This window comes from Pipistrellus hanaki, assembly GCF_964339955.1.
Source record: "Pipistrellus hanaki genome assembly, chromosome: 3".
In the NCBI taxonomy this organism is placed as follows: Eukaryota; Metazoa; Chordata; class Mammalia; order Chiroptera; family Vespertilionidae; genus Pipistrellus; species Pipistrellus hanaki.
Genome location: NC_140505.1, coordinates 94966989 through 94988439, shown reverse-complemented (window position 1 = coordinate 94988439; position 21451 = coordinate 94966989). Strand labels below are relative to the sequence as shown.

Below are 21451 nucleotides of genomic sequence, written 5' to 3'. Positions count from 1 at the left end.
ACCTTCTCCTAGCTTGGCAGTGCCCTGCCTAATGTGAAACTCCTAGGGAATCATGCCAAATGTCCCAGTTCTGAGTTGCATGCTTTATTACCCACGTGGAACTGTGTTTGGCAGGATAGCGCCAGTAATATTAGGGAATGTAACTCAAGGCAGCTCTTTGTTAGGGGTGGCACAGGGCTGTGGCTGGGAGTGCAAGAGCATGCCTCCTCTTAGCTCCACACCTATCCTATGCCTGAGGCCCTGACAAGGGAGTCTTCCATTGGGGATGGTATCTGCCTAACCCATGGTAGGGGGAAAGATGAGCCTTTGTTCCAAAACACTTAATTCAATGATCATCTGAGAAGCTGTCTATAGTTTCTCCCAAAAAATAGTGTACTGCAGGTCCCTATTGTGATGTAAGAATGGAAGTGCTCAACCTGGTGATATGACACCTGAGGGTGGTATGGGATGTTGACTTAGCACTGGGACCTCAGTAGCCTACCTTCCATATCTCCAAAGCTGTGCTACCCAGGTCTTCTCTTTATGTCTTCCACAGGCCTTACGTCTCCTTCCCTCTCCTGGTGCCCCAAGTGACAGCCCGCAGTGAGCCTCTGTGCACTGGTCCTTCGGGAGAACACCTAGGATTCTGGCAGACGCCCTCTTCTTTTTGGCAGACAAATCTGGCAGCTTATTTTTGTATTTTTGTTGCCACATTCTATGCAGGATCTTCTTCGTGGTCCTGATGCTCTGGTTTGGGGGCCCTGACATGTGGATGAGACCCCACTTTCCTAATTGGGACTTTTGTAGCCATGATATTTCTCTGGCTTCTCAGCTACTGTCCCTGAGTGCAGGGACTAGCCCTCTCTGCTTCTCTGCCCTTCTTACAAGTCTCTGTGTTAGCTTCTTTTTCTAATTCTTGGATATAATACTCCTATTCAGGTGTACTTCCATTGTTTATTGAGGTTGATTGCTCTAAATTTTACTGTAGCTGTAAATTGGATTGACATGGGGAGGAGGTGTGTGTTGCTTTTACCTAGTTTGCAGCCATATAGGAATCCCTGACATACTACTCTTATCAGGTAATTTTCTATGTTAAGAAATGTTACAGAGGGGTTTCAAGATGGTGGTAGAGTAGGTAGGTCTTTCTTGCACCTCCTCCCAGAACGAAATTGATAATAAAACGAAATTGGAGAATTACCTTGCATTACCAACTGAAGACTGGCTGAAGAGGTGACTTTTATTTATTTATTTTTATTTTAAAATACATTTTATTGGCTTTTACAGAGAGGAAGGGAGAGGGATAGAGAGTTAGAAACATGGATGAAAGAGAAACATCCATAAGCTGCCTTCTGCATGCCCCCTACTGGAGATTGAGCCTACAACCAAGATACATGCCTTGACCAGAATTGAACCCAGAACCCTTTAGTCTGCAGGCTGACACTCTACCCACTGAGCCAAACGGGTGAGGGTGAAGAGGTGACTTTTTAAAAGGAAGGGTACCTTGAGACTAGTAGGAAGGGCAGGGCCATGAGAGGGCTGACTCAGTGCCATCAGATGACAGGTAGAGGGAGAGGAGGAATATGTGGGGGTATTTTCCATGAGAGGAGAGAGGCCCAGACCCCAGGCTGGGTTTCCCAACCCTAGAGCATCAGTGGCCCATGTGACATCCAACCATGAAAGGTGGCAGGGCTTCTACCCTGGGAGAGAAGGAGCCAGTTGGAAATAAAGCCACATAAAACAAAAAAAGCAAAACCAGAGCAACAGATTTGTATTTTTTGCCGCCAATAACCCAAGGCTCAGTGGAGGGAGGACAGTGTACACTGGAGTTGCCTGAGGAAAGGCTAGGGTGGGAGGCATTGGGGGAGATGTGGAAGTGCAACAGCCCTGGAGAGCTTGGTCATCCCCCCACATAGGACAGCAGCCATTTTCCCTGAGAAGTGCAAGCCCCTACCAGTAGCAACAGCCGGGGGAAGGCAAATACCCTGGCCTTGGGGACACAATTCACTCTACTCTGCATCTTGACCCCTGATAATGAGGCAGCTGCAGAGGCCCAGCCTATGGGTATGGAAAGTCTCAGGGGCCTTAGTGACTAGCTTTGAGATGGGACTAGTATTTTCCTGACTTTCCTGGAAACCTGACTGGTGCTTCATGGGAGGGCTGATAGAAACTCTCAGTTTATAGCAGACCCCACTGGACTGCATACGAGGGGCTCTGCCCCATCCAGGTCAGGGAAATATTCTGGGACAGACTCGAATGTGTAGCTCTGGGATGGAGGGAACATCCCTGTCATCTTCCCTGAAATCTAAATGGCACTTCCTCCTCATGGGAGACCCAGAAGTGACATCCTCACAATTTCATCAAAATACTTTTCAGAAATATCTTTTTCAGTGACTAAGTGTGGCAGTTGGCACACTTAGTGGTAGAGGTGGGTGGAGGTGGATCCCACGATGCCTTGGGACATTTGCTGACCCCTCAGTAGGCCTTATGCTGCTAACAACCTGCTTAGAGTGCAGCTTGGCCATTCTTGCACGCAGCCAAGCCTTATGGGGGCAGCCACAAACTACGGTATGAATTGCATGAAGTTTTGAACTGGTTGCTGAGAGGCAAATATATACAACTTTGACAGTGTTGCATTATTTTCATTGCTTTGTTATTATTTTTATCTCACTTTTTTCTTTCATATCTCTTATTTTTCTCTTTCCTTTTCTTACTCTATATTTTTCCTTTCTCCTTTTCTTTTTTTCTTATTAGTTAATTTCTAATACTTCCCAGGCCAAGATCTTTTAACATGTCTTTAACTTGTTTTGAAGTTTGGATTGGTGCGTCATCATTGAAGCAAAATTACCTTGCCGTGTCTTCTGGTACATTCTGGACGTTTCACGATCAAAACGTGGTTCATATTGATTATTGTCAGTAGTGATCAGTATTAATAGTTTCACCTGGTTTTAGAAGCTTCCTGATCCCACGAAACTCGGAGCCTTGTCTTCTTTTTAAAATGATTTGGCCTTGCAGTCAGTGTTCATGGTTGACCTGGATTAACCCATAATTTTGTGCATTTGGGATTCTCAGAATAAATCCACTTTTCAAAGCCAGTCACAATTTGATGCAAAAAAGATTTTCTTTTGTGCCATTGAAGCAATATTTTTTTTAAATTTTTAAAAAAATATATTTTATTGATTTTGTACAGAGAGGAAGGGAGAGAGATAGAGAGTTAGAAACATCGATGAGAGAGAGTCATCGATCAGCTGCCTCTTGCACACCCCCCACTGGGGATATGCCCGCAACCAAGGTACATGCCCTTGACCGGAATCGAACCCGGGACCCTTCAGTCCCCAAGCCGACGCTCTATCCATTGAGCCAAACCGGTCTCGGCTGAAGCAATATTTTACTGATGACTTTTCGGATTTCCATTTGTCTTTCATTCAGTTGATGTGGCACCCATTTTTCTTCCTTTAAAATCTTTCCCATTGCTTTTAAATGATTGGAAATTGTTTGCTGAGCAACGTTTAATATTTCTGCAAGTTGTTTTTAGTTTGACATGCATCTTCATCCAATAATACTTATAATTATTGGTCTTTAAACTTTTTCGGTTGACCTGGACATTCTTTGTCTTTCACATTGAAATCATTACTTTTAAAGCGTTTAAACCAGCGTTCACAAGTATCTTGAGATGGAGCATGTTCACTATAAGCTTCCCAAAGTATACGATAACTGTCAGCAGCACTTTTCTTCAAAATAAAGTAATGAATTAAAAACTTCCCTCAAATGCTCTTTTTTTTGGCATGAAATTCGACATTTTTAAGTGTAAAAATATGATGTTAACACCTTCAGAAAATTTGATATACAAAGTTTTAAAGCTTGTCAATACAACAAAATAGTATACATATCAAATTGCATATATATCAACATATGTGTAACTTCACCTATTGAAAAAAATCCGCATTAATCAGTACACCTAGTTCTGGGTACATGGATAGGAAGAATTAACATAATTAAAATGTCCATTCTACCCAAAGCAATCTAAAGATTCAATGTAATCCCTGTAAAAATACCAACAGCTTATTTCACAGATCTAGAACAAATATTCCAAAAGTTTATTTGGAACTCAAAAGCCCTTAAATATCCTCAACGATCTTGAGGAAATATAACAAAGATGAAGGGATCACAATACCTAATATCAAACTATACTACAGAGCTATTGTAATGGAAAAAAACAAAACAAAAACAGACCAGTATTGGCATAAGAACAGGCATGTAGACCAAAGAAACTGTACAGAAAGCTTATAAATCAACCCATGCCTGTGTGGATGATTAATATTTGACAAAGGAGGCAAGAGCATAGAATGGAATTGATATAGTCTCTTCAATAAATGCTTCTGGGAAAATTGGACAGGTACATGCAAAAAGTAAAATGACAGTAGGCCACCAACTTGCACTGCACACAAGAATAAACTCAAAATGGATAAAAGACTTAAGTGTACATCATGAAACCACAAAAATCCTAGTAAAAACACAGGCAGTAAAATGTCACAAAGCATATTTTCACCTGTACATCTCCTAGGGCAAAGGAAACAAGGAACATTTTAAAAATGGGTCTATACCATACTAAAAAGCTCCTCAGGAATAAAAACCACCACCAAGACGAAAACGGAACTAACTGTATGGCCAGTGCATGAAAATTCATGAACATGATGGTGGGGTCCCTCAACCCCCTCTCACAGTCTAGGAGCCCCCAGGTGTGGGAGGCGACTCAGCAATCGGATGGCAATGCCCCATCACACCTCTGCTGCTGCCACTGCCAGCAGCCCAAACCTTGGCCCGCCTTGGTTACCTGAGCCTTGGGCATCGTTGGGCAGCTGGGCAGCTGCTCTCCAAGGCTTGCCTGTGCCTTGGGTTGGTCCTGGGTGGCTGGGCAGCTGCCATCTGAGGCTTGCTTGCCTCTCAGGCAAGCCCTGGGTGGCTGGGGGGTTGAGGGGACTGGGGGACTCCAGAGGCAGGTGTGCGGAGTGGCTGGGACTGCTGCCCTGGTGGGGCTGAGGGGACTGGGCGCTGTCATCTTGCGGCTGTGGGCGCCGCCAGCTTTGCAACAGCATGAGGGTCAATTAGCATATTCCCTCTGTTAGATAGGGTGATACATCTGACAAGGGATTAATTTTAAAATATATAACATACTCATACAACTCAACACCAGGAAAACAAACAATAAAATTAAAAAACGTGCAAAGGACAATAATAGACATGTCTGTAAAGAGGACATACAAATGACCAAGAGATGAAAAAATGCTCAAAGTCACTAATTACCAGAGAGATGCAAATTAAAACTACACTGAGCTATCACCTCACACCTGACAGAATGGCCATCATCATTAAATGAACAAACAAGATGTGCTGGTGAAAATGTGGAGAAAGGGAATCCTACCACAGTGTTGGTGGGTGTGCACATGGGTGCACTGGAAAACATTATGGAGTTACTTCAAACAATTAAAAATGGAATTGTCATTTGACCCAATGATCTCATTTCTGTGAATATATTCTAAGAATCCTGAAACACCAATTAGGAAGAATATATGCAACCTTATGTAGCATTTTGTACAATATCCCTTCACTCTTATCCTGTATGAGTTTTTATTCTGAAGTGGGTCTCTTTTAGATAGCATATAGTTGGGTCATGTTTCTGTAACCATTTAGTCTTTTGATTGGATAATTTAATCCTTTTACATTTAAGGTTGTTATTGATAGGCACTTGCTTATTGCCATTTTAAATTCTTTAAGTTTATGTTTCTCTTCTATTCATTATGTCAGTTCCTTTAGCATTTCTTGCAGTGCTGGTTTGATGGTGATAACTTCTTTAGGCTTTTTGTTGTTTTCTGGTCTGGTAAACTGTTTATTTTACTATTTATTTTGAATGGTAGCCTTTCAGATATTGTAATCTTGGTTTCAGGTCCTTGCTTTTCATTACTTTGAATAGTTCATGCCATTCCTTTTGGCCTGTAGAGTTTCTGATGACAAATCAGCTGACAGTCTTATGGGAGTTCCTTTGTAGATAACTAATTGCTTTTCTCTTGCTGTCTTTAAGATTCTCCCTTTGTCTTTAATTTTTAGCATTTTAATTATGAGTCTGGGTTTGGATTCTTTTGCTTGGGACTCTCTGTGCTTCCTGAATTTGTGTGACTTTTTCCTTCACCAGATTAGGGAAGTTTTTTTTTTTGCCATTAGTTTTTCAAATACATTCTCTACTTCTTTGTCACTTTCTTCACCTCTGACACCTCTATTATGAGAATATTGTTACATTTCATGTTGTCCCACAGCTCCCTTAAGCTATCCTGCTGTTTTTTTCCTTTTTATTGTCTTTTTTTCTTTTTTTTTTTCTTTTTGGCTTTCTGATTATGTCATATTTTCTGCTAATTCACTGATCTGATTCTCAGCTTCCCCTAAGCTGCTATATTCCTTCCATTGTGTGTATATTGCCAGACCATTTTCCATGTTTATTATATCTTTTCACATGCTGTTGAACTACTATTATATTGCCAGACCATTTTCCATGTTTATTATATCTTTTCACATGCTGTTGAACTACTTTGCCATCATTATTTTTTACTCTATGCCTGATTAATTTCTTATTTCCTCTTCATTTAGCTCTTCTGGGAAATTCTCTCATTCTTTAATTTGGGGCTTGGTTTTTTTTTGTCACCCATTTTGGCTGTGTGTTTGGGTTTGTGTCTGTTTATTATATAGGTCTGCTATGACTCCTAATCTCTAGTGCAGGACAATGTCAGACACTATTCATGACTGGCTCTAAGTACCCTGTTTTGAGCTATCAGCAATCCACAGCTTGTTGCTCCTTCTGCTTGGGCTGAGTGCCTTTGCAAAGGACAAAGTTGTGCTCCAGGGTCTCCCTTTCCTAGCACTGTACCCTAGATTAGATCAGGCAAAGACTCAAAGTCTCCAGAGACCTGTCTCTGCCTGCAGTACCAATGACACTCAGTTTTGATTAGCCTTCAGGCTGTCAACCACAGGATAGGGTGAGACATCTTCCAGCAGGGTGGAGCAACTGCCTTCTCCAGGCAAAAAGTGCCAGTATAGCAAACAAAGGTCCACCTAAGGACGATGTCCTCTGCATTGTAAGGGAATGTCTCAGCACAGGAATCTATGGTGGCTGCCCTCTAAGCCCCAACCCTTGATCCCCCAAACATGTCTTCTGTTCACACAGCTCCAATCCACTCTGCCCTCACTCTGCTGGAGCCCAAGGTGGGTGGCTATACAAAAAATTGTGTATGTTGTCCCTTTAAGAAGGTGCCTACATTTCCAGCTATCTCTTCTGGTAGACAGAAACACTGCTGATTTTCATAGCCAGATGTTTTCTGAGCATGTTTCTCGGTTCTGGCTGGGGAGTCCCACTTGAGGTTTAGTCCCCAGAGTTCTCAGTGGGAACACTCCCCACAGCTTAGATATCCCTCCAGCTGCTGTCTGTAGAGCCCGGCCAGCCCTTTTGAGTCTGCGCACTTCTTACCAGTCTCTATGTGGTCTCCATTTTCTGTTCTTGGTTACCAGGGTTCTCTCCAGCTGGTCTTCAGTTGATTATTCAGGATAGCTTTTCTGTATTTTAGTTGTATTTCCAGTTTGTCCTGGGAGAGTGTCAGTGTAGCTTCCACTCACTCCACCACCATTTTGGAATCTCAAAGACATAGTTTTTCCAAAAACACTTCTTAAAGTGAATATTGGACTTCTCAGATTTGGTTTCCATTATACTCTCAGCTAGGTTTTCTTTACACATGGGACAGCATCTCTGAAAATGTATAGAAAGTTTATGACATAATATGATTTGTTAAATAAGTGTCTATGTCTAGAGGTAACTTCTTAGGAAGGCCTCCATGCTGACTAGCTTATCTTGTGGCATTGTAGCAGGTCTTTTCTTGGTGTCATTGATGGTGCCACAGAGGTGGTGTGTGTATAATATCAGAGATATATTCAGATGTGCCCATATACCTGTCAGCAGCTTCTGGAAGGAAGGCATTTTTCTGTGTTGTTTTTTTAAAGTCATGATTATTATTTTTTAAATTGTTGTTATTTTGTTTTGTTTGATTTGGTTTTATAGGAAAGGAGTGGAGACAAGAGGAATTTATAACTTTGTATATTTTGAAGAGGCAAAATGAATTTTTTTTTTTACCTAATTGCTTCTTGTTGTTCATATTGACCAGACACAGCTGATTCAAATGTTCCCACAATTCTGGTGGCAATCCTGATGGTCAGGATCATAGGTCTGAAAGGAGATTCATCTGGAATAAGGGATATTTTAAAGTGATTTTGAAAAGAGGAGCTTAAGGTGAGGCATGTTGAAGGCACAAAGTGGTTGGATCTGAATTGGAACTTCTAATAAAACAAGAAATAGTACTGCCTGCCAATTCTCTCCAAGGAAAGAAGAGTTAACAGACTTGGCTTATTTTTATTTTTTAATTTTTTTTATTGTTTAAAGTATTACAAATAGTAGTACATATATCTCCCCTTTTCCCCCCCATTGACCTTCCTCCGGCCTCCCTTACCCTCTGACACATGCCCGCAACCCATTTCCCAGTCTTGTGTCCATTGGTAATGCTTATATGCATGCATATAAGTCTTTGGGTTGATCCCTTACCCCACTCCCTCCCAACACGCCCCAGCCTTCCCGCTATAATTTGGCAGTCTGTTCGATGCTTCTCTGCCTCTGGATCTATCTTTTTGTTCATTAGGTTATAATGTTCTTTATTATCCAACGGTATTTTCCTTTCACTGCCTGGCTTATTTCACTTAGCACAATGCTTTCCAGTTCCATCTAAGCTGCTGCAAATGGTAAGAGTTCCCTTTTTTTATAGCAGCTTAGTTTTCGAATCCACTGCGCTGAAGGGCATTTAGGCTGTTTCCAAATCTTAGCTATTGTAAATTGTGCTGCTATGAACATAGGGGTGCATATATCCTTTCTGATTGGTGTTTCTGTTTTCTTGGGGTATGTTCCTAGAAGTGGTATTACTCGGTCAAATGGGAATTCCATTTTTAAATTTTTGAGAAATCGCCATACTGTTTTCCACAATGGCTGCATTCCCACCAACAGTGAAGGAGGGTTCCTTTTTCTCCGCATGCTTGCCAGCACTTGTCATTTGTTGACTTGGTGATGATATCCATTCTGACAGGTGTGAGGTGGTACCTCATTTTTATTTGTATCTCTCGTATGATTACTGAGTTTGAGCATGTTTTCATGTGTCTCTTTGGCTTTCTGAATATACTCTTTTGAAAAGTGTCTAGTTAGGTCCTTTGCCCATTTTTTTGATTGGGTTGTTTATCTTCCTTTTGTTAAGTTGTATGAGTTCCCTGTAAATTTTGGAGATTAAACCCTTATCAGATATAACATTGTCAAAAATGTTCTCCCATGCAGTGGGCTTTCTTGCTGTTTTGTTGAGGGTTTCTCTTGCTGTGTAGAAACTTTTTATTTTGATGTAGTCCCATGTTTATTTTCTCCTTAGTCTCTCTTGTCCTAAGATCTGTGTCTGTAAAGAAAATGCTATGACATATGTCTGCAATTTTGCTGCCTATGCAGTCCTATAGGATTTTTATGGTTTTCTGTCTTATGTTCAGCCCATTTAGCCATTTTGACTTTGTTTTTGTGTATGGTGTAAGTTGGTGATATAGTTTCAATTTGTTTGGATATATCTGACCAGATTTCCCAATACCATTTATTAAATAGGCTATTTCGACTCCATTGTATGCTCTTGCCTCCTTTGTCAAATATTGAGTATAATGGCTTGGATCCATTTCTGGGTCCTCTATTCTTTTCCATTGGTTTATATGACTGTCTGTGTGCCAGTACCAGGCAGTTTTTAGAACCATGGCTTGGTAATATAATTTGATGTCTGGTACTGTGACCCCTCCTTTGTTCTTCTTTCTCAGGATAGTTGTGGCTTTTGGGGGTCTTTTTTTGTTCCAGATGAATTTTTGGAGAGTTTGTTCTAGACCTTTTAAATATATCATTGGTATAATAGGTATTGCACTGAATCTATAGGTTGCTTTAGATAGTAAGAACATTTTAATGATGTTGATTCTACCAATCCATGAACATGGTATGTTCTTCCATTTGTTTATGTCTTCCTCTATCTGTTTTTTCAGTGTTCTGTAGTTTTCCAAGTATAGGTCTTTTATGTCCTTGTTTAAGTTTATTTCTAAGGACGTTAATTTTTTTGGTGCAATGATAAATGGGATTGTTTTTTTCATTTCTCTTTCTGTGAGTTCATTATTGGTGTATAAAAAGGCCATAGATTTCTTGGCATTAATTTTGTATTCTGCTACATTAACAAATTCATTTATTAGGTTTAGTAATTTCTTGATGGAGTCTTTGGGTTTTTTAATGTATAATATCATGTTATCTGCAAATAAAGGGCAATTTTACTTCTTTTCCAATTTGCATGCCTTTTATTTCTTCTTCTAGTATGATCGCTATGGACATATTCCCAGAAATATTGCTAGTACTTCTAATACTATGTTGAACAGTAGTGGTGAAAGTGGGCATCTTTAACTTGTTCCTGTTCTTAGGGGAAATGATTTTAGTTTTTGCCCATTGAGTATAATGTTGGCTGTAGATTTTTCATATAGGGCTTTTATTATGTTGAGGTATGACCCTTCTATTCCCACATTGCTAAGAATTTTTATCAAGAAAGGGTGTTGGATTTTTAAAAATGCATTTTCTGCATCAATTGTTAAGATTATGTGATTTTTGTCTCTCAGTTTGTTTGTGATGTATTAGATTTATTGATTTACGGATAGTGTACCATCCTTGCATCTCCAGTATAAATCCCAATTGGTCATGGTGTATGGTCTTCCTAATGTTTTGCTGAATCTGATTTGCTAAAATTTTGTTGAGGATTTTAGCATCTATGTTCATCAAGTTTATTGGCCTGTAGTGTTTTCTCTCTCTTTCTCTCTCTCTCTCTCGCTCTCGCTCTCGCTCTCACTTTCGCTGTCACTGTGTGTGTGTGTGTGTGTGTGTGTGTGTGTGTGTGTATGTGTGTGTGGTGTCTTTATCTAGTTTTGGGATTTGGGTAATGTTGGCTTCATAGAAAGAGCTTGGAAGTGTGCTTTCCTCTTGATTTTTTTTGGAATAGTCTGAGGAGTATAGGCTTTAGTTCTTGTTTGAATGCTTGGTAGAATTTCCCTGTAAAGCCATTTGTACTAGGGCTTTTGTTTGCTGGAAGATTTTTGATTGCTATTTCAATTTATTAAGTAATTATTGGCCTATTTAGGTTTTTTGATTCTTCTTGGTTGAGTTTTGAGAGCTTGTTTTTTTCTAGGAATATGTCCATTTCATCTAGGTTGTCCATTTTGTTGCAATAAGTTATTCATTGTATTTTTTCATAATTGTTTTTATTTCTGTGGGATCGGTTGTTATTTTACTTCCTTCATTTCTGATTTTGTTAATTTGGGTCCTCTCTCTTTGCTTCCTTGTGAGCCTGGCTTTAGATTCATCAATCTTATTTATCCTCTCAAAGAACCAGCTCTCGGTTTTGTTGATCTTATGTATTTTTTTTGTCTCTATTTCTTTTATCTCTGCTCTGATCTTTATTATTCCCTTCCTCTGCTTACACTGGACTTTTCTTCTTGCTCTCTTTCCAGCTTTTTGGGTTGTAGAGTTAGGTAATTTATTACCATTGTTTCTTGTTCTTTTGCTGTAGGCTTGTAGAGCTATGAACTTCCCTCCCGAGACTGCTTTCTCGGTATCCAATAGGTTTTGGATTTGTTGTGTTTTCATTGTCATTTGTTGCCATGGTACTTTTCATTTCTTCTTTGATCTATCTGGTAACCCTGTCATTGATTAACAGCATGCTATTTAGTACCCATATGTTTGAATTCTTTTGATTGTTTATATTGTAGTTGATTTCCAGTTTTATGCCATTGTAATCTGAGAAGATGCTTGATATGATTTCTACCTTCTTGAATTTGAAGAGACTTTACCTGTGACCCGATATATGGTCTATCTTCAAAAATGACCCATGTGCACTTGAAAAGAATGTATATTCTGTGGTTTTGGGGTGAAATGTTCTGAAGATGTCAATTAATTCCATCTGATCTAGTGAATCATTTAAGATTGATTTTTTTTTATTTTTATTTTTGCTGATTTTTTTTCCCAGAGGATTTGGCCAATAATTATAGTGGGGTATTCAAATCTCCTACTATGACTTTATTGCTGTCAATCTCCCTTGATATTCTACAGAATTTTTTTTTTAATGTATTTGGGTGCTCCTGTATTGGGTGTGTATATGTTTACCAGAGTTATTTCTTCTTGTTGGATTGCTCCCTTTAGTATTATGAAGTGGCCTCCCTTATCTCCTGTTATGTCCTTCACTTTGAGATCTAATTTGTTGGATATAAGTATTGCTACCCCAGCTTTTTTTCACTTCCATTCGCTAGAAAAACCTTTTTCCATCCCTTCATCATTACTATGTGTGAGTATTTTTTTTATGAGGTGGGTATCCTGTAGAGAACAGGTATATGGTTCATGTTTTCTTATCTACTTAGCTACCCTATGTCTTTTAATTGGGGCATTTAATCCATTTACATTATTATTGATAGGTACTTTTTTGTCACCATTTTAATTCTTTATGTCTGTGTTCCCTCTTCGCTTTCTAGTTCTAATTTTTACAAAAGACCTGTTAGCATTTCTTGCATTGCTCGCTTGGTTGTAATAAACTTCCTTAGTCTTTTTGTCTTTGACGCTCCTGATTTCACCTTGAATTTTGATTGATAGCTTTGCTGGGTTCAGAATTCTTGGATTCAAACTCTTCCTTTGCATGACTTTGTATATTTCTTTCCATTCCTTTCTGGCCTGATGTGTTTCTGTGGAGAAATCAGTTGCTAGTCTGATAGGGTATCCTTTGTTGGTAACCTTCTGTCTCCCTCTGGCTGCTTTTAATATTCTTACTTTTTCGTCGGTGTTTGCCATTTTAATTATAATGTGCCTTGGCATCAGTCTTTTGGGGTTCATTTTGTTTGGGACCCTGTGAGCTTCTTGGACATTTTTCTTCCCTATATCAGGGAAATTTTCTGTCATTATTTCTTCAAACAGGTTTTGTATTCCTTGCTCAGTCTCCTCTCCTTCTGGTGCCCCTGCTATGTGGATGTTGTTTTGTTTTGTGTTGTCCCAAAGCTCCCTTAGGCTCTCCTATTTTTAAGGTGTGTGTGGTATTTTTTTTTTTTTTAACTAGATGCTGTTCTACTTGGGTATTTTTTTCTACCTTGTCTTCTAGCTTACTGATGTAGTCCTCTGCTTCTTCTAGTCTGCTCTTGATCCTTTCTCTTGAGTTATTTAACCTGTTAACCGGGAGTTCCCTTTTTAATTATGCAACCTATAATGGGCGCGTACTCTTTCACTAGGCCGTGTCAGTACGTCACTCCCGGAGGACGTAATTTCATATTATTATTATTATTTTATTTTATACTTAATTAAAATAAATGATATATATATATTTTTTTTCATTTATTTATATATAAAGCACAAAGGAAAATACAAAATTACAAAAAAATAGAAAAGAATGCCAACAAAAAAATGGAAACATCGAATTAAAAAATTATAAATTTTACAAACAATTATAAAGATTACAAAAAATATATACCGTCCCTCTCAGGGCGCAACATATATTTCCAGGACGTATTCATACGTCCTACCCATTCCTGATATTGTTTACGTTTGACGTATTTATAGGTCCCGCTCAGTTAACAGGTTAAAGCAGCGATGTCATTTTTCATTTCTTCTTGCTTCTTCATTTATTCTTGATTCTTACACATATTGTTGACTTTTTATTCCATGTTCAGCGACCTTATGACCATTTCTCTGAATTCTTTCTATGACATATTGCTTGTGTCCATTTCTTTACTTCCTTTTCTTGTGTTGACTCTTTTCTTTCACATGTGGCCTGTTTCATTGTCTCCCCAGGATCTCTCTCCTCTGGTTATCTGGTTATTAGTTCTCTCTCTCCTGCATTGATTTAAAGGCACAAAACACAACAACGCACAGGCACTGAACCCAATGTCTTGACGATACTAATAACCACAAGTAAAGGTGGCCACCAGAGTAAAGAGAATTAGGGGATAAGAAATAATAAAGGAGTGCAAAAATGATATTGAGAAAAGAAAGAATAAAAAAGAGTGAGGTAACTCTTTATATGGGGAGAAAACTCCAATAGAACAACCACTAATCCCAAAAAAATGCAAACAGCAGTCAACCAGGGATGAATGCAAACTACATACAACAACTAACAAGCAAGGACAGGGAAAAGAGAAGCAAAAAACAAAAACAAATGAGTAACAATCTCACCAATAAACACACAATGGTAACCAATCTAATCGACTGTCAAGCAGACAACAATAGGACAGAGAGAAAGCAAGACAAAACAATATAAGGCAAAGAAAACTTAGAACAAAATTCATAACAGAACAGAAGGACAATAACAATAAAAAAATAAAAAAAAATCAGACAAATTAAAAAAAGGCAGAGAGAAAAACAATTTTGGACAGTGAAGCAAATGGAGAGAGAGGTGTGTATGGATGTAGAGCAGGGGATCAGGAATTAGATATATAAATAGGGTGAATTTTTAACATGGGGTAAAAAGAAGGAATAGGGAAAATCTAAAGCAGGAATAGGGCAAGAAAAACAGGACAATGAAAGGGGAAAAGTGAGGAAGAGAGTGTTGCCATAAAGGTAAAGTTGAGATAGAGTAAAATGATGCTAAAGGAAAAATTAAAATAAAATAAAATAAAAAAATAAAATGACACTTTAAAAAACAAAGAAAAGGTAAAATAGTAATAATACTGATTAAAAATAAAAGTATAATAATTAAGAAGGTATAAGTAAGTAAGGAAAAAAGATTAAAAAAATTATTTTCTTAAGTAAAAGATGAAAAAATAGAAATGTGCAGTCATGAGGTCATTCACTTCCTCTACTGTTCTGTTTGGTACACCTCTTTTCTCTCTTGTAGTCAGAACAGTATTGAAGTTCCCTGCATTCCACTGCTCCTCTGTGTTGTAAACCACAGTCCTGATTCTTCAGCAGGCACTATTTCTTTGATTTTTAGACTCCTTTATTTGTGTTTACACAAGAGTCAATTTGTGATTCAACCCTTGGGTGGCAGTGTTTCTGGATTGACCTCCGGGTCTATAAATCCTCTCTAGTCAGTATTTAGATTTTGTTTTCCCTGTGGCACTTAATACTGGTTTAGAGGAATGGACTGCCCAAGAGCTGGTTCTCTGATCATTTATCCCAGCTCTGATCCCCAGGTTCCAGAAAAACAACTTTCCCCTGCATTCTGTGAAAGTGTCCCCAATTGGATGATCCTATGTACTGGGCTTACTAATCAAAAGCAAGGATTTAAAGAGAGAAGAAAGAAAAAAAATATAGCCAGAGTAAGTGCGCTACCCTCTAGCGCTGCGCGCATGTCTGTGTAGTCTTTTTTCCCCTGGCTCTAAGCAGCCAGTACACTGTTAAAATTTTTAGGCAGCCCTTTTGCATCCAGGTCAGCTATGGGTTCCTTTTTAGAGTTCCCTACTGCTAGCAGCCCTGCCCACCCCTTCCACATTTGTGGATAACACTGGCCCCAAAGGCCATAGATTTTGTGGGGCGCACATTTCCCTGGAACCTCTAGCTCCCATTATGCATATTTTTCTTTACTTCCTGGATTTCAGACCTTACCTTTTCCTAGGTGAAATCTGACGTTTCCTTCGAGTCTGAGTATTCGTGATGATTGAGGTCGGTGTTCCTGGGTTCACAGATGTTCCCTAGGTGTTGTAGAGTCTCGGGATTTTTAGGCTTCAGACAACAGCCACTCTCCCCTTCAAGATGATGTGGTCTCCCTGTCAGAGCCGATTACTCCGGGAGAGATTTCAGCAGCAGTGGAGGCTGCCCAGTCAGGGGAACCCGGTCTGGCAATCCCCAACAGTCCCTAGAGTATTGCTGTCCGTCAACTCACACATAGACGCTCCCAGTGTGACCACACACTCTCCTTTTGTTCTCTCACTCGGGCACTATCTTTCAGTCTGCCTCCCCATTGGCAGCTATCTTCCTCCCCCCACCTGGCTTCTTTTTAATGGTCATTATATTTAACCACCTTGATCCCTGCAACAACTCTCTTTAGGACATTACTGCCATATCAATAGTGAGGAAGACTACACAGATATGAGTAATTGTGGTTCTGAGACATTTAAATACCATGACCAATAAACAGCAGATATGAGAGCTAGTTATTACATCACATAATTAATTTAAAAATTATTTTGGAGCTCTACAATCTGTTAGTTTCTGTACATAACCCACCTCAGATTCATGCAAGGAGTTGAAGCAACCCCTTCAGTTGGATAAAAGTGACCATTTTGATAATGTGGTTAAAGCTACACCATCTATATTTATGTATATGTTTATGTAAACATGAAAACACATTTTAAAATAGCATGATAAAGTTTATTCATTTTCAAAGAAAACAAATTAGTTTTGAATTTTGAACAATTCTGATTTTAAAAAATGGCTATTGATATGAATTGTTCATAGTAAAGCCCATGTTGGTTCCATGTTTTCAATTGTCTAATGTTTTAAATTATTATCTGTATGAGTTTATTTCTTATTATGTCTCTAAACATTATCTGGGTTTACTACAGTTTTCACATTATTATCTCACTAGTAACCCTGCACACGAATCCATGTGCCAGTAGCTCTCCGCCCATTGCCCTGCCTCCCGTTGCTCCTTCCCCTTCCCTCCCCCACAGAGTTGGCTCCCTGCACCCTCCTGTAGCTCTCCGCTGCCCTCTTGTTAGTTTCTTTGAAGGCAGACATTTTTTTTCTCCTTTGCATATATTTATAAGAATACAGGTTAATAAATTTGCTGCTGTCCAATTTGCATTCGTTTGCTTAGTTTTAACTTAGAAAAGTCATTTTGGAGTACAAATTTAAAACATAAATATATTCACCTCAATTAAATATTTTATTCCTAAGTACTGAAGTGTGAGGAAAAAATCTCATATTAACATAGTCCCCAATAAGATGAAGAAATTATTTAAAAGCATATACATGCCGAAACCAGTTTGGCTCAGTGGATAGAGCGTCAGCCTGCAGACTGAAAGGTCTCGGATTCGATTCCGGTCAAGGGCATGTACCTTGGTTGCGGGCAGATCCCCAGTAGGCGGTGTGCAAGAAGCAGCTGATCGGTGGCTCTCTCTCATCAATGTGTCTAACTCTATATCCCTTTTCCTTCCTCTCTATAAAAAAAAACAATAAAATATATATTTTAAAAAAAGGATATACATGGTACAGAAAAGTTAAAGGGTCTTTAATTTTAAATGATCATTAAAAATAAGCTTATCTGAGTGGCATTATACCAACTGTAATAATTGCAAGAGCTGAAAGGTCCCAGTGGTTTTGCAATGTAATGTCTGCACAACCACATTTAGCTTGTTAAGGGAAGTTACAACCCTCCCATGTATGAGACAACTGAACTCTTAACCATCATAACAAATGCTGGCCTTAGATTATACTGATTTAAATGAAATGTTTTCTGGATTGCTAAATAGTTATATTATGTGTGTATAAATGATGCTAAAATTGCCTGCAAGGGGAAACACTAGTGTTCACTGAGCAGTGAAAAGACACATTCAATTTGTTAGCTTATTCAACTTCTTAAAGTTTTTTGTTTTTTTTTTTTAAAAAACTAAAACAAAACAAAACAACAAAAATTCAAAACAGGTAAAATATGAATCTTTTCTTAAATGCAGAAAATAAATGTGTTTCGTTGTTAAACTGTGATATACCTACTTGTGGAATTTTGTTCATAATCTGTGTGTGTGTGTGTGTGTGTGTGTGTGTGTGTGTGTGTTTTATATGTTTCTATTCCTCCTATAAAATGGTGTTTTTAAAAAGTTACATTTTTGAGGTAGAGAAGGAAGGAAGCACGTCTGAGTCTTAGGTAAGAGTGAGTTCACCCCAGCCTGTCTCCTGCACAGTCTCCAGTGCCTGGCTCTTAGGGAGCAGCATCAGAAAGCTTCCGAGACAGATCGACTTGGGGGTCTGGAGGCATCACACTGCTTAGTGACCAGGGGAAAGCAGAAGGGCCTGCATTTCCAGTAGGGACCCTGAAGACTTCTAGTGGCTTCATTACTGTTACAAGATCCTGCGGCATAGATGGGGGCAGATCACTTTACACATATTTGACAGGAAAAGTTGCACCAGCTGTCTTCTAAGGCCTATTCCAGATCTGAGAGACTATGGTGCTAACTTAAGCACTGTCTGTGCAGGGTTTCCTGTGTGCCAGGCAATGCTCTCTGCGTGCATATTTGTGATAGTCATCTCTCGAGAGTCTTATTCCTCACCTGCTTTAAGAGTGGGGCTTCTGAAATTTGGGAGGTTAATGAGTAGTTATAAATGCCCATGATCAGTAAGGGGAAAAGCCAGGGTTCACATGGGCCTCAGACTCCAGAGCCAGCTGTCTCCCTCTGAGGTTACTTGTGTGCGTTCTTTACCCAAGACAACTAGGTGTGATGTGTGTACAAGCTAGTGCACAACTCATGTTTCACAGAGAGAAGGAAGAGCTGTTTTTAAGGAAAGTGTCTGTCAAATAATGTGATTTCCTGCCAAGAAGAGGAAAGCTTAATTTCAGTTAGCTTTTCACATTCGTTGTAGAACTAAAGTCTCATTATACAATCCTATAGTTTGGTCCATTTTATGAAGTTAAGAAAAAGTGAACATATTTTGTTTAGAAAATTTAACTTAATCTCACAGCAAACCCAAACCATACATTTTAGCCATGAATAATCTTGTCTGTGAGGACAATATTTATTATACAGTTGGAAGGAAAAATTGAAATAACAGTGTCTTTAACACACAATTTTTTAAAATATATTTTATTGATTTGTACAGAGAGGAAGGGAGAGAGATAGAGAGTTAGAAACATCGATGAGAGAGTCATCGACCAGCTGCCTTTTGCACACCCCCTACTGGGGATATGCCCGCAACCAGGGTACATGCCCCTGACTGGAATCGAACCCGGGACCCTTCAGTCCCCAAGCCGACGCTCTATCCATTGAGCCAAACCAGTCTCGGCAACACACAATTTTTATTTTGCCAGTTTTAATAGAGATTTAGCCTCATCTCCCCAGTGCAGAGGGTACAGGTGGGTGCCCCTCAGAAGAATGTGCTTATAGTTTACATGTAGAGGAGGTACAAGGCCCTTTCCTGCAGGGTACAACGTCTGCGGGCACCGCAATTGGGAGTGGTTTTGCAGAGAGGAATATGGATCACTTCTCACCCCCTGCCACTCATTTGTCCCCGTACACCAGCATCAGCAGTTCATTTTCCCCATTTCTTCTGTCCTTGCCAGATGCATTGTTTTTAATTTGTTTTCCCCTGTTTCCATTCACTTAGCAAAAACTTGTCCATTGAGTTAACATTTCTGTTACAGACCTACTCAATGCTCCCTGGTCCCGGGAAGAGCACCTGTCAGGAAATGCAGGCCCTGCTGTGCTTTTGAATGGGTTTTAAGCCTTCAGTTAATTAAAGAAGGTGAGAAGGTGGCCTTCGTTAGACTGCTGATTTTGTCAGACTCCCTCCCTTTGTCCCCTCCTTCACTCTCCTTATTTACTACACAGCAGCCGGAGAGAATGGATTCTGCCCAGCTGATATCTTTTGAACCCAGTGTCCTAAGTTGTGTTGTCAGGTGTGTGCATATGAAAAGGGCGTCTGTATTTTGGTGATGTATAGTTTGCTGTCTGTCCTCTGGGTCTGAATGACAGAATTGGAAACACGTCAAATGTCCTGACCTGTTCTGCTGTTTTAACTGTGTGTGTGCACGCTTAATATTTATTTGTTTTCTTATTTATGTAATGTGTCAGGTGGGCAAGAGCAAGTAGGAGATTTTAAAAAGCCATTTATGTGTTTATTTTTAAAAAGTGCTATCTAGGAAGGGATTGATTTGAAAGTTTCAGTTGAGGAGTGAGAAGAGCAGAGGCCATGTGGTTTGTTGCCTCGCTCCTCCAGGAGTTAGGTGAGCAGCTGAGGATGTACTCGGGGCATTGTTCACAGGTCTGGGATGCAATGTGTACGTTGTTTCTGGTCATGACTCCAGCCCACAACAGGAAGCTTCCGGAGCCCCAGATTCTGGGGTGGTGATACCTTTTTGTTTGATGAATGTGGGAAGTAATAGAGCTTTTCTCTTGGTTGCTGCATGCCTGAGAATGTGGCTTTTTAAGTGGGGAGAAAAGTTCTTCCATTGAAGTTCAGGGAAATAGGAGGGCTAGAATATTTGTTTTTATTTCAGTCATCACCAAAGGCATTATATCTTAAAATGAAGATCAAGAAGTGTCTGCATCAGAAATCCCCATTACAAGGGCCTGTTACAAATGCGTATTTCCATACTTTGTGGATCAGAATTTTAAAGAATTGGAATTGGAAGTCTGCATTTTCAAAAAGCATCTAAGGTGATTCTTGTGTACACTGAGGGTTGAAAACCACATTTATGGAGGGAGAAGCAAACACCACTGTTCAACGGTTAGACAGAAACTGACATCATTGGTGATGTTGCTCATGTTGGTCTATGTGTAGCAAGTGCTTTATAAAAATATATATAAAAGATGAAGCAGTTACCTGAACCTTTGGCTTCTGCTGAGATGGTCAGCACCCTAATTGCTGTAGTGAAAATGAGAACAACTCATCTTGTTAGTTGTCCTTTGCCTGTTTTATTCATTCTGATAATTGGTAGGCATAAAAGTCTAACGAGAAAATACGTTGGATCTTTGTGCTTTAATCATTCTGAGTAAGAAATGAGAATGTGTTAAATTTATATAGTAAAGCAGTTTTGGCAAAATGTGTTAAAATGGTTTAGTGGGTTGAAATCAAAATTTTCTTGCCAGAGTTATAGTGTGTAGCAAATGAAAATTGTTTTAAATACAGAACGTAACTGATTTAGTAAAAATACTCATTTGCTTCCTTTTCTTTTTAAACAGGAAAAACTAACCCAAGAGTGTGTATTCAGAGAACAGTTTGAAGAAAACTGGTATAATACGTACTCTTCGAATCTCTATAAACATGTGGACACTGGAAGGCGATACTATGTTGCATTAAATAAAGATGGGACCCCAAGAGAAGGAACGAGGACTAAACGGCACCAGAAATTCACACATTTTTTACCAAGACCAGTGGACCCCGACAAAGTACCTGAACTATATAAGGATATTCTCAGCCAAAGTTGACAAAGACCATTTCTTCACTTGAGCCCTTAAAAAAGTAACCACTATAAAGGTTCCGTGCAGTGGGTTCTTATTGATTAGCTGTGTCATCACATCTGCTCCACTGTTGCCAAACTTTGTCGCATGTATACCGTAGGATGGAGGCTTGGATGGGGATGTGCTGACTTTGTGTTGCACTTACAGGCCTGTCCTCTGGGAGGCCTGCCTGTGCCCACTTGATTTATTGTGAGAAGAG

General features: G+C 39.4%; 1 protein-coding gene across 8 annotated transcripts in view; it reads left to right on the top strand.

Moving 5' to 3' along the window:
* Nucleotides 1–21451, top strand: part of FGF9 (fibroblast growth factor 9) — a 188245-nt gene that overhangs the window by 165636 nt on the left and 1158 nt on the right. For all 8 annotated transcript variants that reach the window (XM_084878655.1, XM_084878657.1, XM_084878653.1 and 5 more), the window contains one exon: nt 20974–21451. This exon is cut by the window's right edge and continues 1158 nt beyond it. In XM_084878655.1, the coding sequence (XP_084734781.1) occupies nt 20974–21219 (246 nt within the window). In that variant the 3' untranslated portion in view covers nt 21220–21451. The remainder of the gene's footprint in view (nt 1–20973) is intronic.